Here is a 27,066-nt window from a genome sequence, read left to right as displayed (position 1 = left end):
GATCTCTCAGACTTCTTTAAGGAAGGCAAATACAAATGATGTATTTTAGTACTGAAAATAAGATCCAAGTTAAAAGAAACCAGAAATTCCCATAAATCTCCATCCTTTCTTTCATTCAACGTCAGCCTCATAGAGTATAAATGTAAAGAGGCAAGCGTTTTTGTCGTAGCCACTGGGCTCCACGTGGCACCGCAGCATTCTTAACCAGCCGTGACATTTTTTGACGTAGCAAAAATCAAGCTTTAGCTGACTTACTCCTGGTCGTGGTCCCTTGTCAAGAGAATTATCAGAGCAGGGGACTGTACAATATGGCTTCTAGGGTATGACAAATGTGGTCATGGGGCGAGCGCTCCTTAGGGACAGTGGAGCCCTCTATGTAGTGAAAGCATTAGCTTTCCACAGTGACATTATGAAGAAATCCATTGAAAAGGCCGGCTTCCCAGTGCTGAGGGACTGGAGGTAGAAAGCTTCATGAGTCCACCCCAGAGACTGGCTGGTATTTCCAACCACGCTGAAGCCTACAGCAAATCAATAGCACAAAGTCCCACATGCTCCTCTCCAGCGTCAATTAAGTAAATTCATAAAGTCGAGAGAGCAGGGAGTTGGGGGAGGGAAATGAAAAAGGGAAAAAACTAGAGAGAGAGCAGGGGAAAAATCATCCAGTCATCTTACAAATTTGGATAGGAAACAGAGCGTCTGGCCTGTGAGTTGCAGTAGAAAGCGGAGGGTGGTGGTCTGAGAGACTATTTCTCTACGGGCATTATTAAGAAGCCTGACAGTCCATCTCACTTTCACCTGCCTCCATCAGCGCACGCACTGTTGACCTGGAAGTCTCCCCCCACCCCCACCCTCCCCACCCCGTGCTGAGCCAGGCAGAGGACACATGCAAAGTGACTGGCTTTCAGCGAAAAAGCCCAGCGATAATGCATATCAGCTTAGGCCTATGCAAGCAAAGCAGGCATACGCCGGGGGATGGGGATGGAGATGTGAGAGGGGGGAGGAGGGGGGACTGCTATAAACTGCAACGCATGAGGGAAAAGAGAAAGAGGGGACCTAACCCCCAGTTTCAATTTGCCTCATAAGGGGAAAACAGGGCATGCCTTGGCTGCCTCTAGAAGACAGGTAGCGTAATGGATGGGCCAGTCTCCTAGTCTGACTGCTGACGCTGCTCTGACAGGACGTTTCTACCTCTCCTTCACTCCCCACCCCTTTTGCCCCTTAGTGTTGTCACAGTAAGTACCTGATATCTAACTTTAGGCACGTGTGTCCTGTATGCAGAAGTTCAGCGTCTCATCTAGGCGACATAAACAAACACTCGGTTTGACATTTGTTTAACAGATCACAGAATCTGGTTTTCTCTGAAGTCGTGCCACAATGCAGTCCACAAGACACGCCATCATTCACGCTTGTGAATACAAAGAAAAAATAAACAGCAGCAGCTCTACTGATATTTTTCTTTTGTCATAAACAACTTAACACTTGTGAAACTGAAGAGATGGTTAGTTTTTAAGACCATTCTGATCAGTCCTCTTTTGAAATGTGTACAAAAGGTAACTTGTTCCTTAAAAGGACAATGGAAACTCATCAGCATGTCTTTTTAATAGTCGTTTATCTGCTTAAGGTTCTAGTATATATCAAGTTAAATATGGGTACTGTTTCTCACATATGGATTCTCATATTCAAGAAACTTGGATACAAGTCTAAACTAAATATCTCTACGTTTTGGCCTTTAAATTAAATACAATACTGTGCAAAAGTCTTGAGTCACCCAAACGTCTTTGCAATTTGCCACGTTTTTAAAGTTGTGTTGACCAGTAGCTCTCTAGGCTTTCTGAAGACATTCACCTCTTCCTTGAAAATTACCATTTACAGTGTTTTCTGTGTTTGTTAAGGACCGTTGTGTCAACACATAACAGGCAACTTACCAAATAACCAATTTGAAATTGTATATTTGTTATTAGCAGCCTGTGGTGAGAACACATAATTTTTTCCCTTTTCTTTAGATCAATTTATGAAAAATGCCAAAGAAAACACAGTTTGACTTGCATAAAATAGTATTTTTATACCAGCAAGGTTATTTGCAGAAGACCAATTAGCTAAAAACTTGGTATATCTCAGCATGGTGTGCAGTGTGTCCTTAAATGACTAAACAAGTGGCGAACAAAAGAAGAAGCGGCATAAAAGAGAAACTTGAACAAAACGAGGAACGCCAAATTACACCAGAGCTAGACTCAAATCAGCAGCAATAGAACAGTAAGAGTCTGCAGTAAAACACATTGGAGGCTTTGTTATGGTTGGGCTTCATTTTCTAAAACTGATGGAACAATGAAGACAAAAAAAGTACCAACAGATGTTGATCCACCATGTAATACCATCTGGAAAGCATCTGATTGGCAACAGCTTTATTTTTTAGCATGACAGAAATACCAAACAGACCAATCAGTCATGGATTGGCCTCCTCAGAGCCCAGATTCAACATTATTGAAGCAGTGTGGCATCATCTTCACAGAGGATGGAACAAAAACCAGGCAAGATTCAAAGAAGAGCTCTGAAGAAGCCTGGGGAACTATTGTATTATTGTGTATATGCCAAATATTCAAGGATTGTACAAATTCTTTTTGCCTTATATGTTTCAATAAATTACTATTTTTTACTATTTTTTAATACTATTAACACATCTATTTCCCATTTTCCTAGCAAGATATAATAATGAGGGGTGATTCAAGCCTTTTGCACAATATTGTACTTGTGGAAAAAGTATTGCACACCTACACATGTGTCTGAAAATCTTCTGGTTTTAGAAGTGCTACATGTAATATAAAGGTTTGGGCATAAAAATGTTTTAAAGCGTTTAAACTATGTTTTTCATTAAAAACAATGTAAAGACAACATTTAACTAATTACCAACAACAGTAAAATTATTGGGTGTAAAATAGTAAAATCACATCTATTTCAGAAGTAAACGGGCTCACCACTGTGAAAGACTTATTAGCATTAATCTGGGGAAATTATCAACTATGCTGCATAACATTAGTAAGAGATTCAGAGAATTTCAAAAATCTCTTTGTGTCAATATGAATTGCTTTGAGTTTTGGATGCTGAGGCATTAACCAGCAGTCCTAACCCTAGCCTTAACTCTAACCCGTGGTAATCAGAAAACATAGTTTTTGTTTTCATTAAAGTCTTCTTCCAAGACACACATCAAAAAAAAATCATATTTCTTTTAGAAAATAATCTGTTTTGCTTTTCTGTAAAACATTGGGTTTGGGTAGTACTAGAGTCTTAAACCTCTGAAGCTCGAAATGCTGTTGCCCAAAGTAAAAAGAAAAAGATGTATACACACATTTCTATCTGTGATATACAATGAAGTGTATGGTTTAAATCACTTCCCAGTCAGTATCCTGGTTTACATTTTGCACGGCATCTCAACTTTTGTCAAAACAAGGTTGCCGATAAACTTTGTGATGATCTCCAGCTCACCAGGAGACGCTTTTCTTTTCATTGGGTATGTAAGGAAGGCAAACAAAAGCATGCTGCAGCATTGTTAATAAAAACAGTTCAGTCGACAAGCATCTTTACATGACGTTGGAGTCTGTGCCCTGGCTGATCTCTGGGATCGGCTTGTAGGAGTGAAAGTAAATAAGACATTCAAACTGTCTTCGTGAACCTCTGCCAATGCAGCAGACATTGCCAAATAAGCTGAAAACACACAATTGCATCAAACTCTCCATTATGTTTTGAACCGAATCTTTTTCACCACAAACAGCTTGACAGACTGGCACAGTGGAGAAATATGCAGCCGCTACAAAGACACCCAACCAACATCAAAATCCCTGTACAAAAGTTGCTGCAAAGCTGTCCCAGTCGATGTAGTGCGGCATCTGTTTTGTATGAATCTCAGCGGTTGTTTGATGTGTGGGGTTTTTTTCTTCTTTATTTCTGCAGCATCAGATTTTAAACTAAACTTAAGGTGTTGTATCTACAGCAAAAACTCTGGTATTGTAACAGCACAACACTACCGGCTCTGCTCCCATCAGCCGACACCTTTCCTCTCCCTGCTCTTCTCTCGCTCCATTTCTCTCACTCCCTTCAGTCTATCTGGCTGCACTTCTGCATGCAGGTCAGGGTACTTAATTCATGTCCAGAGACATCGTTTCCTCATTCTCTGATATAGTCTGCGCAGGGAAGCTGACCAAACCTGCCTTACACTGGGGCTACACTGCCCCTCTCCCCAGGCCCCTCATCCCTCTGCTCCCACCTTCTGAGAGCACGCGATATGGAGGAACGTTGCAGACGGTCCCCAGCGGACCCTCTGATAACCCTCCTACCAAACCTCAGCTGAGGAACATTGGCGGCCTGGATATCGCCCAGCCGCTGAGGAATAATGAGAACAAAAGCATAATACATGGCTTTCTTTCTCTTTTTACCTTCTGCTCCTCCTCCACCTCCGTCCTGTTGCTGTTCTTCTTGTTTCGTTTCCCTCTTACATTTGCCAGTGTTCACTGGCCTTTGGAGGACAGCGGACAGAAAAAGAGAATGGGTGGGAGAAATGACAGAGCGCAGATATTCTGCCGCCCACGTAAGGGCCATTCTGTATGGTTTGCAAACAGTCATTTTGTTCAGTATCTTTACCCTGATCTTAAGGTAATAAACGGGCCTCGACATTGCCCAGGGTCTCCATTGGCATTCTGCTGGGTCAGATAAAGTGTGCAGAAGCAGATTGCTTAAAAAGATAGAACGGGCCGCTCCACATACAGCCGTGTACTCTATTAGATGTTGATTCAGAGGCTTAATTCAGATAAAGCTCTACAAATGCTGTACAAGATGTAAGCCTATACGTTGATGTGCAAACATACTAATCTTAAATTTATCGTGTTAGGCAGCACTCAGCCTGCCCATCAATCAGATGACTGACATTCAGCATACAGAAATGTGAGCGTGTCTGCCCTTCGCATTCCTGTTATCATGTTGGTCTTGTGCCCAGCTTTTCCTGTATTTGATTTTCACGAAATCTTTTGACGTGAGCATTTTGATTTCAACGTGTAAGGTTTGATATGGGAATAAAAAATAAGGGTGATGTAGCTTTTTCTGGGTCACCTAGTTGGTTTTTAAATAATCCCAAGGTGATGCATTTAGATAGTTTCACTTCTATTATTCACAGAATGTAAAAAATGTTGAAATTATAATGATATACAACGTTTCCTAAACAATGCCCGGGGCATTTATTTATCTAAGCTGCACAGGCCAGCATTGCTATATTTGCATCAGCCTTGTATTAGAGGCCAAATATTATTTGCAAGTCCTTCTGTTTGATTAGAATAAGTGATCATGTTAACTCAACAAAGCCTTGCACTGATATGTTTACATTTGCTCTTAATGGGTCACTGCCTTTAGCAAGCAATGACAAATGGATGATGATTTTCATTATTATTATTATTGCGTTTTTTATGTAAATTCTTTTCTCCTAAAATGGAGATGCAAACCAGTTACCCACTGCACTCATGTTGTCACAGCTTCACTAATGCAACATGAAAATCAAGCACTGCATGACCAAATTAACTGTGAATATAATGCTGCAGACACACTAGGGAAAACACTAGTTGGAGACTGCAGCACAACCCAAATTACTGCAGCTCTGTGCAATGAACTTGAAATATATTTCCTTTGAAATAGTTGTTTAGTAGGTTTGCAGCTGCACACGGTCAGTTGCCACCTCAAAGCATCAAGACAGAAAGAAAATGGCAGCACAATGGAATCGGTCTGCGACGAGAAAGGGGTCAAGTTGGTAATTACATACAAACTTTCATAATACAGCAATTAATTGTGATAGAATTCAGAAAAATGCAAACCCGTTGCTGCCTACATGCTTGAAGTTATTTATTGTCGTGGGTTTGAGCTCTTGATAGCAGTTCTCTTGGAGCTCTGGAGATGCACCTGACTTGGAAAACTTTGTGCAGCCGTTTTAATGATCAAAAAGTCCAAGCATTGGACTGCCTCCAAAACAAAAATGAATCTTCATCTTTTGGGTTGTTTTATAGGTTTGTCTCTGTGAAACTTTTTCAGCCATTTATTTATTTTTGTCTTTCATTTGGAGTACAGCTTGTGTTTGTTCATATCAACCACACCCATGGCTATTAACTGTCGAGACTACCAATGTTTATTTTAGGAAATGTGGTAAAGCACAGAGAAACTGCCAATCTTCACATTTGAGAAGCTGCACCTTGCTGAAGGTTTGGCTCATTACAAAATCTACAACTAATTAATTTCAGTTCACCTGCGAAAGCAAACGAAAGCTCCCAGCAGCAGTAAACCACCTGTAGCGCGCAGGTTTTTTCCTGCTGATCAGTTCCATCTGGAGGGAAAGTGAAAGCTCACTGAAGCGATTCAGCGATGAGAAGTGAAGGGAAATGTAAAGGCAAGGATTTGGATGGAAATGTCTTTGTGAAATGATTTTTTTTTTTTTGCATTTCTAATATAAATTCCTTCTTTTCCTTATGTTTAAGATTGAGGTTTTGTGGCTATAAAATGACTTCATAGATCTTCATATCAGTAGATTCTTAAGATGTGTTTAAAGATATATGTTTGTTATTGTGCACTGAAGACTAAGCTGGTGTTAACGACAGGTTATGAAACAAAACGAGAGCTTGTGCAGTAACAAATTACTTCCTCTCCTCCCAATATTGACACTCTGCTTTGTCTTTGTAAATGTTCTAGATGCTGGTTGCCGCCCAATGTGAGTCTGAGGAGCCTTTCCTGCTTCAGTAGATTACAGCATGAGAACTGATCCGATACTCTGACTGAAAACAAACAAAAAAAAAACCCTGGACACAGACCACTGAGGAGTGGAAAGAAAACAGAAGGCTGTGGTGGCGTGGCCATGGATAGAAGGAAAGTTTGCATATTAATGGTGCTGTGGGCCATGGTCCACCTCAGCTCTCCAGGTCAAGGGCTCAGGGCCTTGAGAAGGACTACAGGGGGGCGGAGGGGGTCAGGACTGACAGGACAGGATGCCAACGGAGTGCCACTGAGACGCTCTAAGCGAGGTTGGATGTGGAACCAGTTCTTTTTGTTGGAGGAGTACACCGGGACCGATAAGCAGTACGTCGGAAAGGTAGTACAAGGCTCAACTTTCTTTCCTTTTTCTTTGTCAGATGCAGCAGAGCATCTGCACTACAGGCAGATGCAAACTGCAGCTGCTCTGTTACACCGAAACCTGCTGCAGATGAAACACAGCAGCTTCATGTCATGACTAAAGATGAGCCCACATCCGACCATCCACTCACACACAAGCATTACACACAGGCTAAACAAAACAACATGTGATAAAAAACAACAAAAAAGTGATTAGGTTTTTGTTCTGCTTTGTCTAGGCACCAGTTTTAAGTGCATGCACAGACACCTCAATAAGCCCCGCAGATGAGTTTTCAGAGCTTTTTCAGTGAGTGCACATAAATCAGACACATCAATGGAAATAAAACAAAATGGCCATAATATAATATGCTAATTAAGGCAGGAAATTGAACCTTAAAACTCTTTTGTGGACACTAAAGCGTATCCATTGCATACAGAAAGCATGTCAGGCATAAAAAAGCACTAAGTGACAAAAGTAGGTACTGAATGCCTCCTCAGATTTACTATCTCGACTTATAGATAGTTGCTAATTCAAATTCAGATAGTGCTGGTGTTCATCTATTAAAGTAAATCCCCGTAGAAGTGCCGTCGGTACTTAATATTTATGAAGTTAGGATGCTTTAAGTAAAAATCTGAAGGAAAGATTTACAAGAAAAATACCAGAGTGCACTGCTCTCGGGGTGCTTTTACTTGGATAAAATAAATGGCAGAGGTCAGGCTAGTGAGAGCTGGACCTGATTCTCTCACATTTGAAAGATTTAACATGGGAAAAGTCTATTGATGCAAAATATAAGATGTTTATAGTGAAACCTGTATAAAAATGGTCAGAATTTTCATTTTATGTACTATAATTATTTTTATAATAACAACGAGCAAGTCGTGTTTTCGTAGTTTTATACACATGCACATATAGCTCTCAATTTGGGCCCAAGTGTCGTTTGGTGTGGCTTAAACTGCACCCATATTTTTTTTTTCAATTTCCATCTTCAATTTGTTCACGGGGAATGAAAGGAAGTAGTTGGTGAGAGCAGCCATAACAGCATTATAGTTTGGAAAAGAAAATAGCAGCACATACAGAATCTCCAACGTCATTACGAAAACTGTCTGGACTGTAAAATTGATAAGTGATCACCAGAAAGTGCCAACAGCAATGACTGCTGTAGTAATGAAGATGTTTGCAGCAAAGTAGATTCTGGAGATTGGTTGTATATGTCTGCTATCAGGGCGTCTTTGAGAATTCAGATTTGTAAACAGGGTGTCTGCAGGTAAACGAGTTACATTTAAGACCTTTCAGGACCTTTTGCATAGTACTTTAAGTCAAATTTAAGATCAAACTTTCACAGCAGAAGTTAAAGTTTACTCTTTTCAGTTGGCGTCAGTTTAAAATGAACAGTAAGGTTAAATAGAATTGAATAGAAATGAATAGAAATAGAGTATTGATGAATGTTCTCCAAATCTTGAACTGAAACCATGGGCTTGTGTGTGATCTGAATGTGTAAAGCAGTGAAATTGTCACAGTGACTGGTCTTGAACTTGTGGCTCCAGACCAACATTTGGCTCTTTTTTCCCCGTCTCCAGTGGTTAAGTGTGACTTTGACAAACAACTAGATGAATCTAATTATTTAAATGAATAACGCCAAGGCCGTCAGTCTCCTTGATCTGCAGCTGGATTTTGTCAAAATTAAACTGAAACTTTTTCTTTTGTTTTGTGTTTTTAAAGTAGGATTTTTTTAATTTGATTCAGTTGCACAAACACAGGCACTGTAGGACTGCTGTTTTATGTAGGCCTACATGTGGTAGTGGATACTTTGTTACTTTGGTTCTAGTCTGTACTTACTTTTGCAAATTTTGTGGCAATTTTTGCTCAAATTTTTTTTCCCAAGAAACACTGTTGGCCTAGGACCCAAACAAACAAAATTTTAAATAGTTTTCTATTTTTAATTGTACATTTGTATTCAAGACATTTTAACATAGTGAGGTGTAAGTTATCGTTCCAAACTCCAAAACTGACCCTAAACCTGACGCTAAGATATCAGAATAGGCCATTTTTGGTTTTAGTTCATGGGTTTCATGCTGTGAGAAGACGTCGCTTCTTTCTCTGTCCACAATTTGCAAAAATCGTTATTCTGTAATTTGATCCAAATTGCACAGAATGCTCACCTACTGGATCTTTATTCATATTATGCAAGGTCACACTTGCATCAAGGTCAAGGGCACACTTGTCACTTTACGTGCAATAACCTGAGACTTATGACGACTCACTTTAAATGACGCACATGAAAAATATTTTATAATTTTTTTTGGAAGACGTTCTTTTGCCTTTTTCCAAAATATAGAAAATATATTAATCCCCTGAAATCTATGTTTCTTAAGAAAAGCTGAAAAGACTTGAAAAACATAATCCCTAAAAGGTTATTTTATATTCATTTTTTATACATTGTTTCAACAAGCCTTTCCATAATGGTGTTTGCTGTAAGTAAAATAATGGGACTGTGGCTTTCCCCACGTCTGAAACTGGCCAGATGGGAAAATCAAACGTATCACCCACCAGTGCAAAAGAAGCGATAGTAATGAACTGCTTCTTGCAAATTAGAACTTGCAGTCCCTAGATTCTCTGTTTAGTGTCTTTTTTCTTAATGCTTTTTAGTTGTTTACCTTTTTGTTTTTCAGTTTGCATGAAGACGCCATCTACGAAACACAACATGAACTTTCAGTACTGAGGCAGTGCTATTTATGTTCATCTAAAAATGCCTCATTATGTGCTGTCTTGTCAATACATATTTATGAAGACAGCGATCTGTTATTTATCAGTCCAAGTTAATGCACATTTCACCAAATATTGCTTCGTTTACATGCTACAGTCACACACACAGAAAATTTTGAATTTGTGATACAGCAATTTTGATATTCATTTCCTATAATAGCACTGATAGGCAGAACCTAACTACCTGTGGTGCCTAGTCTCGGTACCATAATACATACACTATGTAATTGTCCTCTGCAAACTACACTCAGTGGCAACGATCGCCGCTTAATGACATCCTTCACAACAAATAAAGTCCTGTATACGAATGTATCATTCTGTCCCCGCGAATACGAGAATCAACCCGTCATCTATTAGTCGACGTGACGTGATACTCCAATCGGGTAATGCTCACATATCGGACTTCCATCCATCCATCCCCGGGCTTTGTTTGCTGTCGGCTGTCCAATATATTTTGTGCTTACTGTCAGCTCTGTGGCTGCTTGCACAATGTCCATTCCACTCACATCAAACCATCCTAAAGCGGCTGTCTTGCCCTACAGTGAAATATGACTTCCGCTGAAGGTATTATTTGTTCAACAAAATGAAAACACAGTGTCGACCCAGATAACATTGGGAGGGGGTGCACAAGAAGATGGGCCAAATAATGCTTGCTTTACATGCAGCGAAGCGGAAGTCAAGATATCAGTCTCCTCTTCCAACCTACTGTAATTGAGGAGATTGTGAAGCGTTGTGGCAAGGTCAGGATGTCTGAGTCGGAAGAAAGGCTGTTTTGTGCGAGGGGCTGAATGGGGCTAGTGCTTTGCATTCCTATCATGCGTCCACGGAGGATGGAGTCATCCAACCAAATGAGATTCTGCAACATACGTCCTCCCCGAGTGAGGGTTGACTTTCAGTTCTTGCCTAAAAGGATTACAACATTTGCGGGCGAGCAAATACAAGAAAGAACAAAAAAAAAGTTGAAAAGAAAACCCCAGAATGAATGAAGATCAAAAGTAAATACAGAGCTTGATCAAACCACTTTGTCTTTGGAGAGTGGTGATTGATGTCCCACTTGTCCTTTTAGCTTGTAAAGGGACTAATAGCATAAGAAGAATGGATTATCTGAGTGAGGTATATACTTAGAGAGTAGGAGGCCGCGACCTAAGAGCCCATATCCCAAAGACACCATTAAAGCATCAACCTTCGAGCAGCGCACTTAATCATGACTGTGAGCACTTGTTGTTTCCCCTCCTAAGTACGTGCAGCTGGGTGCTTTTCCTCATTGTCAGCTCACTAGCCAGTTGTCACATAGGATTGCAGTATGTAGATCTTATCTGATTGCAATTACTGTTTGGTAATTGCCAGATAAAGTACAAGTGATGAATGAAGCCCTAAAGGGAATGAATAGCTTTTGAGTTGAACACATGGCTCAACATAGAGTGCAAGCATCTGCATCTGTATCCTCAGGTGGAGGCTGTATTTTTTGCCATGTAAAGGCTCCGAATGGGTGAAAAACTACAAGAAACACAAAAGAGAAGGCTTTTGTCACTGCGAATGACATTGTGGCAGCCGGCGAGCACAGCGTGGAACAAAACCGCTTTTGTTTGTGATGGAAAAAAAACAACTGGAAATAACACAATGACAGGTTATTATAAACAAGGGAGCTGCGCTTGACACACAGTAAAAGATAGAATGATGAAACTGCTCTTGAATTACAACATCGCGTCTGCAGTTATTTGGTAAACTCAATCTCCCTCGGCTTAGTTTTTTTAATTTATTTATTTTTGCTCTTTACAACAGCTTTATCGAGCTGTGAAGTACTAACAAATGAAATTGCAATTTTTCCAGAGCAAGCGTAACAAAAGCAGCTGGAACAGGAAGAAATTAAGAGAAGCGATCAAGATGTGATGGAAAAGACTCTGGCAGTGGCTTGTTGGGGGAGCTGGTTGGCTGCTAATCTCGCTGTATTGGCCAATGATTTTCTTTTTCCTGCAGAAAGGGAAGCCTTGCACTGCCTCTCATTAGCAGGCGAGCTGCATACAGGCCTCAGAGGGCCTGGGCTGTCACTGGGGGAAAGAGAATGTTTGTTTATTTCATTATTTCTTACTTTACCAAAGGGCACATATCCACTGAAAATGGTTAATGGCCTGTGGTTGAGGAGTGTTTGTGCTGCACTATCATATCTCATAAAGTATTTACAGCCCCTGATAGGCCCCAGTGGTTCTGGGCCTGGTGGGTAGAGTCTTCAGCGTAGTGAACAAACACCCCAGCGTACATGCAAACACACACACATGCACGCACCTGCAAATACTAGCCTCCAGTAATAGGCTAGAACTCACAGAAAAGACAAAAAAGGCTGATGAATACAGACATAATACGCTCCACAGCCCTGTATGACTCAGCGGTTGAGGCATCCTGGGGAAAGGACTTGCGAGTCTTATGGCAGTGGAAAGGTGCAGGGATTTGTGTGTTTTGTTTTTGTGTGTGGGGGGGCTGGGGGTGGTGGTGGTGGTTTTTGGTCTCCGTTCATACTCCCCCCTATTACCAGCTGCTCACCTTGGCACAGAGGCAAGGAGTTTGCAATATGGCGCAGGCCTGGCTGTACTCTAGACATGGCAGCCCCTGCAGGTCTCCAGTGGCGACCTGGAGCATGCATTGGCAGTGTTTATTGATTGGGCGATAAGTTCCCTGTTGTGTTCTGGGAAGTGTGGGCACGAGGGGGGGCGTGAGCTTCGGAGGAAACGGGCGCGATGAGGTCTTGCGGTGATGACACCCGGTAAACATCTGTCTGACAACGTTGCAGCGGCGAAGTGATATCTGAGAGAGATACGCCAACATGTCTAGGGCACCTGCAATTATCTCCATGCTATCACCTGCCTACCAGTGTTTAAAACACCCACTGGTTTTGTCAGATTAATTAATCTTCTCTCATCAACATCACAAGTATTTCGTTGGCCCGGCATTATTCGGCTGAGTGAAAGCAGCCCCACCTGCTCAAGAAAGTTCGACACAAAGGAAACAAAAATGTCAACTTATTAAAAAATTTAACTGAGCCAAGTGATGGTCTCAATGAGGAATCAAAGCCTTTAGAGTCTCATTTTAATGTCATTAAATTTTTTATACTGTAAAAAAGAAATTCAACGTTGCCAAGTACGTTGATGCTAAAACGGATCCCTTCTTCCTCAAGACAAACCAAAAATCTTACAGTTTAGAAATATAAAATGATGGCAAAAGAGCCAAACGGGACAGGCCAAAAAAAAAAAAAAGAAAAAAAAAGAAATATAAAATATGGAATATTGCATCTATTTATTCTTGATTCAGTACAAACACACAGAGATATTTAAGCTTTTAAACAATGTTGTTTACTGAAGTAGAGCAAAGAATAGTTAGACTTTAACAGTAGAGCCGCCAACATATTGAAACCTTTGACACATCTGCAGTCAAAATAGTTCTTGAAGCAGTTAAAATGTAAATGTTCATCTATTCAAGTCAACAGTCTTGACAAAATGACCATTTAACATTTATTATATTACGCTTCTTAATTAAACAGTTGCTTCAGGCTTTTTCCTCACAGATTAAAAAGATAAAGCATGTTTTGGATTGCATTTACTGAGAACGCCACAAACAACGGATTAAAGGGCATTTAAATATTTTTTGTAGAAGAATTGTGTTGTTTTTGCATGGCTGTAACAACTGCAACAAGAGTTTATTAATTTTACAGTTCCAGATAGAATAGGTCAAGTAGTGTATCTTTTTAGAATTCAACACTTGACTATAACAACCCTTTTAATTATTGTAGAGGAACAACAGTAAAAAAATTTTGACCGCTTTTGAACCAGCTGCTACCATTGCTAATCCCAACCTGAGGTTTCCAGTTTAGTTCAGTTTTATTTGTTTGGCAACAGTCACAACAGTTGTATCAAGGTAACCTTAAAGCATTAAAGAGAAAACCCCCATTAATCAGATGAGCCTCTGTAGGCAGGAACTTGGTGAGAGTGGGGAGGAAGAACTCCCTGTTAATAGGAAGTGACCCACAGAGGAACCGGACTCAGGGACAAACAGAAGAAAACGCAAACTAGTGGTGATAAAAGGTAAACAAAGGCATGGGAGTGCATCACAGGAAGTCCCCCAGCAGCCTGGTCCTATGACTAAAGTTTGGTTCATGGTCACCTGATCCAGCCCTGACTGTAAGCTTCATGAAAAGGAACGTTTGAAGAATAATCTTTAATAGCCTGCAGTCTAAGAGCGAAGTCCTGCATTTGGGATAATATGGAGCAGTGAGGTCTTTCAGACGTGGGCACTGATCATTTGGAACTTTTTAAGGATCTGAATTGTGAGTATAGCTGAGAACCAATGAATAGAAGCTAATATAGGAGCAATGCAGTCTCTCTTTTCAGTCTCTTTCTTTGCTTTCTTTGCCTCGCCTAACAACAGAACTCTTTCTTTAGCTGGTTAGGGTTTCCTACTTAAATTTTTCCACCATTCCACCCACCTGAGGAAAGTTACCAACACTACTGCTTTGTGTTGGTTTGCATTGTAGATTTCGTACCTGGAGGCAGAGAGAATTGGATGGTGAAAGCAGGGTTTATAGGCAGCCAATCCAAATGTAGATGGTATCAACATTCATTCATTTAATTTCGTTTTTTTTCCTATTTAAACATAACTTAAATTATTTTTATTTTTTTGCAAAGAGGTTGCATTATTCTTTCTGCTCAAGCAACACTTAATTAAAGACAAAAGCAACACTTCTTAGTAATGTCATGCAGTGCAAACGTATCTAAATTTGAACCTACTGTGATACCAAGAGCAAAAATTATCATTTAAAAAAAGCACTAAACGTGTATTTATGACTGTTTAGTAGCTGAAGTGATACAAAAAAGTTAAACTGTTGACAACTGCCTGTAATTAGAATAAAACATGCTGAAAATTATGCACAAAACAAGAGATGTCAGATGTCCACAAGTAAGGATTGTAAGTTAAGTGACATTTCACCTTCATGTCGCAGCCGCTCTCACTGCATATCTCAAGTTTACACATCAACAGACATTTGATAGGCTATTTTTGTACACAGTCTGAGGCTACCATCTGGCTACATAGAAGGCAGCCAGTTCTCGACAGGCCAGGACACAAGGCCTTAAAGGCTAACTGGCTAATTGCCCTAAGCAGCCTGTTTCCAGTGCCATCTTTCTGGCCTAACTCGAGTGAAGCACAAATGGCGACCAGATCGAGTCAGCGCTAACATTTGCTGCTCTTGAAGCTGATTAATTTCACAAACAAAGACAGCTCGCTTATAAGTTATCACGCACAGATGTCTGATGAGTGCCACTTCACCTCTCAGCCCACTTCAAACTGCAAGATGAAGCATTTAGGAACAGAAATATGTTTGTTTTTCATTGTTGGGGGAAAATTACAAGCTTTTAGAAATATTATCGTGTCACTTAACAAAGTGGGATAATTGAATGAAGGGTTTTTGATATATATAGGCCATTATTGATGATATAAGGCTTGAAGCAAAGGCTTTATAGTTTGTTTCACAGACAATTCACAAGGAATTCTTCCTCACGAGTCATTTTTCTCTGTGATTGAGTCCTTGAACTCCAATTTTGTTGAAAAGTGAGAACATTTCAGCCTGTTTCCCATGCAAATCGACTCATTTCAAGTATTCTCTGAAATCAAGTTTCATTTTTTTTCTTGATGAGAGTGTGACTACTCTCCACATTCCTTCCATATTCTTTTATCCCTCCAGACACAGACACTAATTTTAGAAACATTATTACAAACTGTTTTGACACAGTTAAATGTGTTAAAGAAGGATTTCAACCAAATCCTAGCCAGTTAATGAGATTTTAATCTCATTTGCAAAGTTCTGTAACTGCATAATGTTTAACATTTAAGTAAATGTATAATCCTGTTAAATAAGTGAGAGTACAAAACTGACCAATGCATTCATCGGAGTATGAATGTGTGTGAATGTCAGTTGTGCTTGTGCGAATGGGTGTGAATGGGTGAATGCACAAGTTGTGTAAAGCGCTTTGAGTGCTCAGAAGAGTGGAAAAGCGCTATATAAGAACTAGTCCATTTACCATTTACCAAAAGAATCATAACTGTTAGTTTTACATTTCTGATCATTTACTTACTTTCAATTCAAATCTGTATGACGAATAACATGCTTAATTAGCTGGTTAGCGCAACGTTAAAGTAATATTTCTAAAGGTTGCAAAATCTACACCTCAGTAACTTGACCAAGGGTCTCAAACTTGCGGCCGGGGGATCACTTGTGGCCCACGTCACCCTTATATGCGGACCATATATTGATGTGAAGACATATAAAGCAGTTTGGCCATTGAAGTTACTTTTCTTGTTAGGGAGGATTTGTTTGTTGTTGAGTGCAATGTTAAAATAAGTTCTTTAAAAAGCAAAAAATGATTTAATATGAAGGCAGTATGAGCAGAGAGTACAAACATGCTGCTAGTTCAGTGTGAGACTCAAAAACTAATGTGTACTTTTTTTATTTGTTAAATATGAATAAAATTATAGCAGAAGTGCTGCCACAATCTGGTTATTTGGTTCAGTGAAAGGCTTCAGTTTGTTAAGAGTGAGAAAAAAAATGTTGGTTCACGTTTGCAGTTTTGTCTTGTTATAAAATATTTGAAATTTTTAAAAGCAACTTCTTGCTGTGCTAAGCTAACCAGCTATCCTGATAGTGTACTCATAATGGCTAAAAGTTTAAATTTGGAAAAGGTTGCTATCTAGTCCACCAACAATGTTTTAGCCAGTAAGAGAAAAAACCCAAAACATAACATTTGGAATAATTAATCAAGTAATTAAGTAAAATAAATGAAAAATATACAGCAAAGTTTTTAGTTTTAGTTTAGTTTAAGTTGTTCTGCCAGTTTTGTCATCACAATCAGGAGACTATATGAAAAGTCCTCCTGGCATCTGTGTGTTTAGTGACAGTGTGATGTGTAAATGATACTGCGTCAGATAATTTTATAGTTGTACATTTTAATGAAGCTAATGAAACCTACAATCAGATCAGTTTTCACAGGCATGAAAGCATTTAAATCAAATTAAAGCAAAACTGAGGCTAAATTGAAACCCAGGCAAATCTTCCATAAATCAATTAAAAATATAAAACTATAGTAACTCTAGTAGGATGAGGACAATGTCACACAAGGCAATGCTAGCTACCTAGCTAAAAGTGATAGATTGTACCAGGCACACAGACAGTATAAAACATGGACTTAATGGAGAAAACCTTCAATTTCAGAATAAAAGTCTTATACTATTGCAACCAACACGTTTGAAAATTATACAAACTGCAGGTAACTATATCAACCTGCTAGGGACCAAATCAATGTCAAAGAGATTTTCAGTGCAACTCCGTACTGCTTTGCAACCAATTTCACCTCGTGATAGCCAGCAACCACTCGTCAACTGGCCGTGGAATATAAATTGTTCCCTACCAACTGATAGTTGCCAGGAAGTTCTGCTGGAGGTTTCTTCCTGTTAAAAGGGAGTTTTTCCTTCCCACTGTCGCCAAAGTGCTTGCTCATAGGGGGTCATATGATTGTTGGGTTTTTCTCTGTATGTATCATTGTAGGGTCTACCTTACAATATAAAGCACCTTGAGGCGACTGTTGTCGTGATTCAATTTTATAAATAAATTTGAATTGAATTGAAGTCTTTGACCAGTACTAGAACTGTGTAACTGAGGTCTAACTTTACTTACTAGAGAGTGGCTGTCCAGTTTAGCTCTGATGTGTATTTTTTACAGTTTGTAAAAGAAAAAAATGTATTTTTTTTTCTTCAGTTCTTCCGTGTAATTTAAAAGTCAGTATTTGCAGTAGTACTTCACCCAAACCATCCAACCCTGCCACACAGTTTAAATGGTGTACACAGCGGGGTCGTATGCTAACAGAAATGAGACAGTGTGATGTGACTGTAGCATTAGTCTTCTAACCATTCCCTAAATGTTGAACTCTGCCTTTAGGAAAGCAATGGCTCTGTTGAAGTTTTTTTTTTGCAGAGCTTTTTTTTTTCTGTTTTTAAAAGACCAGAAGTCCAAGTGTTAATGGATATAGCATCATGCTCCCTGCCTTTTTTTACAATTTGGTGCCATAGGAGGGCATAGGAGAAAAGGCAAGCTATTGATGTGCCAGGGCTTCTTGGTGACCAAACTGAATGCACATGTGGCTTTCTTTTCTCCCCCTGTGACAGTTTAATTGTATTTTCGATATAAATTGATCAAAGGGCTTTTGTGAATGCACGTTGGGCTGCCACATTGATTTCCAAGAGAGTCTTTTTTTTCTTCTTACCACCCCCCTCCTTAATTTGAGTAGAAGGGCAGCAGTAAATTTTCCTCACCGGCAAGGTGGGCAACTGGGAGGGACGGGGTCGCTGCAGCAAGTGCTGGAGTTCGATACTCCGAGCTTCCTTGTAATATCCTTCAGTGTAGCAAGGAGGAAGTCTTCAAAACCACGAGAGCTCTCTGTTTCCATAGAAATGACAGTCGACACAGCATATGTCACACTGTCTATCTCACATCTCAGCCGAAAGAGAGGACTCAACAGTTATTAACTGAATTGTCGTGCCGGCAGAGATAGGCAGCTTGATAGACAATCATAGAGAAGGACATTGCAGCTATAACAGCGGGGGAAAGATAATAATGTTGAAGTGGATTGTTTTCAGCCAACTGAGTCTCTGTTTGGGAGCACGTACTGTAAAGCAGAACAGAAAACAAATACAATTCTGCAGAATATTCTCCTGGCTTGGTTAGGCACAGCGAAAAAAAACCCAACCCCGAAACAAAACAGGAAAGTTGTTTTGACCAGAATTCAAAGTGGGTGAATGAAACAGTGCTCCACTCGAGATCCTAATCCGAGGATAGTCAAAATTTTGCAACACACTTGACTGGCTTGGTTAGACAGACAGAGAAAGGAATGAAAACAGTCTTTTTTTTTTACCAGCATTCAAGCAGTCGAACAAAACAGTGTTAAAGATGCTAATCCACAAAGCTGTTCATCTCACATGTGCCAGCTTTGCCCTGATAAAACAGCATGAATTAGTAAAGCTTCCGAGCACCTGCGATGAAAAGCTTTTTAATATATGATGAGAAGGGAGACTTTGCAATGTGGTCCCACGTGACCCAGCTGCGACGCACAATATCCCCCCCTCAGTCTGTCCACCGGCTGAGCCAAGAACCTTTATAGACACAACAGAAACTACCGGCGCAAAAGGGAGAAAAAAATAAGCATTCAAGCCGGCAAAATCAAACGTGCCGGCTCACTTGAGTTAATGAGGTGTCAATAACGGACCTCGGAATTACATCCCGGCATCCACTTACGCGGGTAAACATTCGGATGGCGTTTGCCTCGGTTTATGCTTGACATGTTTGCCCGTGTCTGCAAACATGTGCTCTCCTTTTTTGCCCTCTACCTCCCCCGCCACCCCACCCTGCAATTATTACTGTGTCCTTGGTTATTAAAAAAGGGGAAAGGGAAGTAGGATGGGAAGTAGTGGGAGGGGAGAAAAGACTGGACAAGCTTTTGATGAGTTCTAGGAGATAAATATGTTGTGTGTGTGTGTGGTTGGGGTGGGGGAGATTTGGCTGTGGAATTAAAATGTCAGAGCATGCTAAGCTGCTGTTCATGCAGAAAAAAATTAAACATTAGATAGGGAGGAACAGAGCAAATAATAATAACGAGGAGCTCCACACACAAGTGGGCTCTCGTGGTCTTCTGGCATGTTGGTCCTGCTGCTGATCCATCAGGGACTGGCAGGCTGCGGGGCGTGTGCTCACTCATGCTGGTAACCCCACAGACGTGTGTGTGTGTGTCCCCTCCCTCACCCACCCTTTCAGCGAAAAGTAAAAAAGTAACAGTAGCAGTGAATGCGACATTTTACACGCTCCGGCTGCTGGCTTTCTTCTTGGCAGGACGCGAGCTTCACAGAGGCGAGGTGAATGTGTATCGTCACAACACGATGACAGTTTACCAGAGATGATATGAATCTGTTAAATAACACCAAACACACTTATCAAAAGCTGTCAGCGTTTATTTGCCAGGGCCCAGATTGGTCAGATCACCGATGTGCGCGCAGTCGATCAGAAATGCCGCGATTCGGCTTTGAAATGTTATTTTTGCTGACATCTTTGCTGCAAAGCGCTCATCGCCGGGATGTGTTTTTGCAGCCGTCAATCAAGCGGTGCAGCTTGGACTGCAGCAGATGAAGATTTTTGTTTACTGTCACCATTTCTGCTCAGGCTAACAAGGAGATCTTTTTTTTCTTTTTTTTAATGTGGAAAAGGGTAGCTGACACTTGCTGTTCATAAGAGGAAATTAAGCAAATGTGAAAGCTTTCATAAAGTCGAGTTTGAATCTCTGTTGTGCTATAACAATTAGCAGTAGAAAGCAGCAAAATGGAAATTCATTAAAGTGAAAATGCCACAAACTGTTGCCTGAAATGGGTGTTTTGTGTTGTAGCAGGGGATCCAAATCATATTTTCTCCTTTTTTTCCCCCTCTTTCTTTCCACACAGCTTCACTCGGATTCTGACAGAGGAGATGGCAGCGTGAAGTATGTCCTGACAGGGGAAGGAGCCGGGACCCTCTTCAAGATAGATGAAAAGTCAGGGGACATCCATGCCACCAAGAGGCTGGACAGGGAGGAGAAGGCCTTCTATATCCTCCACGCCAAAGCTGTCAACCGCTTCACCAACGAAGCGCTCGAGGGCGAGTCCGAGTTCATCATCAAGATCCACGACATCAATGACAACGAGCCGCGCTTCACCAAGGACCCCTACATGGCCAGAGTCCCTGAAATGTCTGACATTGGTACGTTCCAGCTGTAAATATTAGACTCTTAAAAAGAGCTATTTATCAGACAATTAAATGTTTACACAAATGAAGGTTTGCGCCTGTGCACGCAAGAGGAGCCGAATTAAAAGGATTATGATTCAAACAGGATAGAGATGTTATAAAATGCCAGCCTTACCGGATCAATGGGACTTTATCAATCATAATAATGATGCCGACGCAACAAAGAAGGCCCAACTAATTAAACGAGAAAGACTAGGAGCTGTTTTATGACCGGAGAATAAACAAGGTAAAAGCGTCTCGACAGCGCCGGTGCAGATAATCTTTTAAATACAGTATTGTATCTTGTTAAAACGACATTTAATTTAATTACCGACATTGTCAGCTGTGTCATCACAGTGAATAATTGTGGATTCTGCACTGCCACTTCCTTAGACGCCGCACGGCACCATTCGCTGCTTTTGCGCCGTCCTTTCTGCTTGTTATTCAAACAGCAAATGAAATAATTCACGGTGCACTTTGGCTCCAGCCTAAAAGCACACAGCAGCCTCATGAATATAGATAAACAATAGGGAAAAAAAGTCATCAATACTTGCACGCAAACACGGGGTGAACTATATGTTGTGCTTCTGCTGCTGCCGTGCTTCTGGGACTGAGGGACGTTGGTCTTGCAGCCCAGACATGTGACAGAGTTGTCACTTGGTTCAGCAACCCCAAGAGAGAGGCCGGCACTTATCTAAGGGCAGCACGGGTGCCCATGGCAACAACCGAGGTGTGATGTCACCGCTTGGCAGAGCATGTGTTCACGAGTGACTGCCTTGAGACACTGCCCCTTTAAATGTGACACTTTGAGTTTTATTATAGTCTCACGGCTCTGACATCCTTCGCTTGGACTCTCAAGATTTTGACGCGCTCCTCCCTTTGACAAGTGAATGATTGCAGTTGGGGGTAATTTACTCCCCCTGCACAAAAAACCGTGATTATTCCTGAGTTGTTTGTCAGAAAATTCTTGTCTCGAAAGCTTAAAGTTGCCGATGAGATGGCTGATGTGGATCAGTGATATTTTCTAAAAGCCGCCATGTCAGAAAAGCCTCTTTGAGTCTAATTCCCTAGTTAAAGGTATTAGCGATCAAGGTTCGGTGAACTTGCTCAAGAATCCTCCCGAACTGTCACTTACAGCAAATCAGACAGCCGTGGTCTTTCTCTGTCTGTTTTTTATTTTTATTTCTACAACATCCTTCATCCATACAAATCACATGGGTTTTAAAGGAGGGAAACTCTGGTCTCACCCCACACTGATCTCTGCTGACATCAAATTACAGAAGTTTCATGAGGTCGTTATCCCATTGTATTGCACAATTCTATATTTATACCACTTTGCCATTAAATATTTCTACTCAATTAATTTTCTTCTGCATTTAATGAGGCAACACTTGGCCCCGCAAGGCGCCATTTGGGAGGTAGCACTTGGCTAACCGTTTCCCTTTGTTCTACTGAAATAGGGCCTCAGCCTTTCTGGAAGAGAAAATGGATCACAGTCGTTCGCCTGCTATCAGATATTTGGCTTCTCAGACACTCCAGATCTGTGGATACGCTAATAGGCTTCTCGGGGCTTGCAGAGAGCCAGTATAGGTGCTGCTGGCATGCTTAGAGAGATATACTTAGAAAAATACATTAGGAGTTATTGATTACCTGCAAAACTCAATCATGTATAAGGGTATAAGTGTCCGAGGAATAAAGATTGGTTTGGGTAACGCAAAGGGACAGAAATGATCCGTCACATTCTGCATGGGCGTGATTAGAAGAGGATCCGACACCTCATCAGAAGGTGCATCAGCTTAACCAATTATCCAGCAGGCAATTTTCAGCAGTATTGAAGAGTTGATCTAAATCATTGTCATGAATCTTCCTACCCGCAGGCACCTCAGTAATTCAGGTGACAGCCACAGACGCCGATGACGCCACGTACGGGAACAGCGCCAAAGTGGTCTACAGCATCCTGGAGGGCCAGCCGTACTTCTCCGTGGATCCGGAAACAGGTCAGTGTTTAGTAAAATGCAAAAAAAAAGAAACCTCACCTGAAAATAATCCCAATTCCTCCAGTAGATAGATAAAGACGTCTTTGTATCTCTATCTCTTTTAGACAAAGACATTATTACACGCAGTTCACAGCAGACAACTCAGTGTCAGTCAGTCAGGTTGTCAAGCAATCAGTCTAAATATTTTTATCCATTTTTTTTCCACCTACTTATTTTGTAATATTCAGTGACCAGTAGGGGGCGACTCTTAACCCTTTAAAGCCGGTCAGAGCGTAATATAATATTCCAGAAACACGCTTTGCCGATCCGATCAGCTGTTTGTAACACTTCCTATGTCCAGCATCGCGAACTATCGCATGCCCGCCACGACCTGCGCGAAACCGGAAGTGACGTCATTTTGCGGAAATGTAGTTTTTTGCCTTCAGGGCCTTATGAGCCTATACTGGTGTTTTTAAAAGTTATGTTTGACTTTATGACTTTCTGTATTGTTTCTGGGATGTTTAGAGCTCATATTGCACTGCTGGAAATAGTTTATTTTGATGCACATGCTGTTTTTTGCAAATTTGTATCATAATATTTATTTTCGTTTTTCCTGCAGTGTAGAAAAATTGGTGTATTTCAAAAATAAAACTATGAAGACACTCAAAATAAATTTCCTGTGATGGGAAACTATTTTGTGCAACTTTTTTGTATTTGCAGTTTTGAGGGATAAGCCTCTTAAATTTCTCTAACTAGAAATATATGTTAAAAAAACAAAAACGATTTTAAATTTTTTTGTAGTTTATTGCACTTTTTTGAAATGTATGTAATTACTATGCACTTAATGCATACATATTATTAAAATGTGGGCTATAATGGTTGTATTGATGTATATCAACTTGAAATGCTCCCAAAAATGGCTCCACTACAACATGTAAAAATATAATATAAGCTCTGGCGGACTTGGTTCTATGGTAGGTCTTAAAGGGTTAAGGATTCAGAGCATCATTCCCACATCATCTCGGTACAGACGCCTGAACACAAATGTTTGATGGATCTTAGTTGACATGATATCGGAGAGCCCCGTAAATTCACCATCACAAAACTTTGCTAAAAGCCGTTTTTTGTTTTTTTTTAAGTAGGCGAAGCTTTTCCTTATTATGTCCTTCATAAACTTAAATATGTAAAATGTTAGGGGGGGAAAGTGTGGTGATACCCACTGCTGCCTCTCTTTGTGACATGTTATGCCCACAAATAGAGCACCACGCTGCACATATGTTTTCAAACAGCTAACATTTCAATGGCAAAAGGTTTAAGGGGCTAAAACTAACTAAATGTTTACTATATCTGTTTTATATACAGCTTTTGGACAGAATGAGTCTTTCCTATGCATTCCAACTGTTTTTTGTTTTTTTTAGATTTATTTTAGACCTCTTTTTAGCCTTTATTTTTCACAGGGCTGTAGAGTAGACAGGAAAGCAGGATGCCACAGCCAGTTATTTTTATCCCAGCTGATGTCAGATAGTTGGTCAATCGACTAGCAACACCACTGTGCTTGTTCATTGCATGTTGGATCCTATTTAAACACACTCCTCTAACCACGTCATGGAATCAAAAAGTGGTCAAATTGTAGCAATCTCCTTCTTCCCCTGACTCTGGTTCTTGGTGCTGAGTTCTTTTAAATAACTTTGGAAATAAGTTTTTAATTAGGTTTATGTCATATAACCTTTTTAAAATGTTACTGCCTTGTCACAGGTGACCTAGAAAGCTGACCATGGCGACCCTGAAATTTTAGACTGATGGATCAAAGTTAGGTAGCTACCAAAAATTAGCTAATTAACTCTCACCTTTGCTTTGACAGGGAAGAATTTCTTGTCCTTCATCTCTGAAAATCTAGCCTTTTTATACTTTTACCTGAAATATAAGATTCAACACTGACACTTTCTCACACACAGCAGGGACTGAATTCAAGGATTTTTAGCAAATGTGTGGAGTGTTGAGATTTGGGATGTTGCATTATCCTGCGGCAGCTGCAACGGCAGGGGTGCAATATTGATTTTAATGCTTGTTGTTATACCAATTTAATTCAGTTAAATTCATTTCAGGTTTATTTATATTCACAACAACAGTAATTTGAACATGTTTTATACTGTAAAGTATGTAACTTTAAAAGTTAGATAATATATGATGATAATATATTATATTATCATCATATATTATGATATCCACTGCCACAGTGTCGTCATTCATTTATTTGATTGTGATCACTGTGTAGTGAAAATCTGATGTTGACAGCCATGTGTTGATGGCAGTCTGGTTTAGATATAGTTTGGCGCTAAAAAAAACAAAAAGCAAACAATTAAACAGATTTGTGGCTGTGAAAATTGTCCCACTGAGGGTTTCGTGTTCTGACCCTGCAGACTGTCTGTGAAAGACAGACATGTAACCAGACTGATGTCACTTTTTGTATTGACAAGATCTTGGGATGCCATGTTGTTTTTTTGTAATCAAAGGGTTTTTTCTAACCTTGTTCAAAAACGACTTCTTCCTGTTCGTTCCTTTCACAATAGAAGTCTTTGACATACATAAAAATTATATTCATTGCATAAAGTAACTATTTAAAAATCATAATAATTCTTTTCTTTTTTTCTAACAAGTTTCATAAACATATAGATTCCAGTGTGTATGTACACTTTGCTAGTTCCAAGTTTGCCTTCTACTCCAAATCTTTGTGGCACAGACTCAACAAGTTGCTGGAAACATTCCTCGGAGATTTTGAGCCATATTGACGCGACAGCATCACACAGTTGCTGCAGATTTGTTGAAGCTCCCATTGTATTGAGAGCCGGTTACTGTGGAGGTTGTACTCAAACAACCTCCACAGTATCATGTTCGAGAAACCAGTTTGAGATGAGCTTTGTGACATGGCGTGCACCACAAACCAAGACTCATCTGACCAGGCAGCATTTTTCTGATCTCCCATTGTCCAGCTTTGGTGAACCCGTGGGAACTGTAGCCTCAATTTCCTGTTTGTAAGTGAAGGGAGTGGCACACCGGTGTGGTCTTCTGCTGCTGTAGCCCATCTGCTTCACGGTTCAGTGCGCTATGGATTCTGGTTATTTGAGCTACTTCCTGTCAGCCCAAAGCAGTCTGGTCACTCTCCTTTGACCTCCAGCAAATCTTCGCGCCCCCCCAGCCACTCACTGGATATTTTTTTCTTTTTCAGACCATTCCCTGTAAATCCACAGGATGGTTGTGTGGGAAAATACCAGTAGATCTTAAATTAAAATTTGGCTTTAATTCAAGTTTTCCTTTATAAATTTACACGTTAATAAAAAAAAACACACAAAGAGAGAAGAGAGTGTAACTTTAATAAAAGAAATCAACTTTAAAAGTTAGATGAAAGGAAAGCTTTTCATAGAAATAAGCAAAAAGTATAGTGTAGTCTTTTTTTTTATTTTAAACAAAAATTTTATAGAGTTTGAAGGAGAAATCCGTCACACAAAAAGCAAATTTCTCCTCAGTGAGAGCAGCTTTAGTAGAGCGGCATGCACAGCAGCCCCGAAGGACGCTGCTTTTTGACTGATGTGCACAGCTCCTCGCTCTTTCTTGAGCAGGAAGCCTCTCATCCTGCTGCTCTAACAATGCTGCAGCCACTGCACTCTCCACCTACGTGTGTAACCCACGGCTCAGCGCAACAAGTTCACACCTTCCTTTCTGGGGGTGGCCATTGTGGGAAAGATAACGAATGGCTAACGAAACAGAAACGGCGCAGGCATGCTGAGGGAACGCTGCTTCAGCGGGAAGGTGAATTAAAAACAATTTATCAGAGGATAAATCCTGAAATAAATGCAGTGATTTTCCCTTTAACCAGCAGCCTTCTCCTCGCAGGCTGATGTGTGGCGAGGGATTTGTAGACAGAGAGAATGGCAAATAACCAACCCCTAAAATGTAACCGCTTGCTACTTTTAATCATTAATGTGCGCTTTGGAACTCATCCCGCTCGTGTCCTTTTTTCCCCGCTTAAACAAAAGGAGAATGACAAAAAAAGCCATTTGCAGATTAGCAGAGGGATTAACAGTAATATGGTTTATCCCACATGTGGTATGTAAGCTGACATCCCCTCTTACACAAAGACATGCCTGGACATCACATTATAAGCAGGATTTGTTTCTCCTCTCCTCCTCTTCTGTGTGCATTGTAGTCATTAAACAATAACAAAGGTAGCCAGAGGTGCAGAGCGAGCGAGATGCTGCTTTTCTAAAGATGCTATACCTTTGCTTGCTTCCCCGCAACACCGTCAAAACGATCGCTGTTTCCTTGTGTCTGAGATAAATTGTACATTGTTAGAAGTT

At 40.4% G+C, this 27,066-nt stretch overlaps 1 protein-coding gene across 3 annotated transcripts in view; it reads left to right on the top strand.

The window, feature by feature from the left end:
* LOC309714738 (cadherin-10-like) overlaps nucleotides 1-27,066 on the top strand; it is a 77,969-nt gene that overhangs the window by 18,866 nt on the left and 32,037 nt on the right. For 2 of the 3 annotated variants that reach the window (XM_082547404.1, XM_082547403.1), the window contains 3 exons: nucleotides 6,715-7,111; nucleotides 20,417-20,711; nucleotides 22,613-22,732. In XM_082547404.1, coding sequence (XP_082403530.1) covers nucleotides 6,878-7,111; nucleotides 20,417-20,711; nucleotides 22,613-22,732 — 649 coding nt within the window. In that variant the 5' untranslated portion in view covers nucleotides 6,715-6,877. Of the gene's footprint in view, nucleotides 1-6,714; nucleotides 7,112-20,416; nucleotides 20,712-22,612; nucleotides 22,733-26,340; nucleotides 26,519-27,066 lie in introns of those variants that run through there. The other variant, XM_082547405.1, reaches the window with a different exon arrangement.

This window comes from Aulonocara stuartgranti, assembly GCF_965226115.1.
Source record: "Aulonocara stuartgranti genome assembly, chromosome: 9".
NCBI classification, from domain to species: domain Eukaryota; kingdom Metazoa; phylum Chordata; class Actinopteri; order Cichliformes; family Cichlidae; genus Aulonocara; species Aulonocara stuartgranti.
The sequence above is the reverse complement of the archived record's forward strand: the minus strand, read 5'-3'. Positions and strand labels throughout refer to the sequence as shown.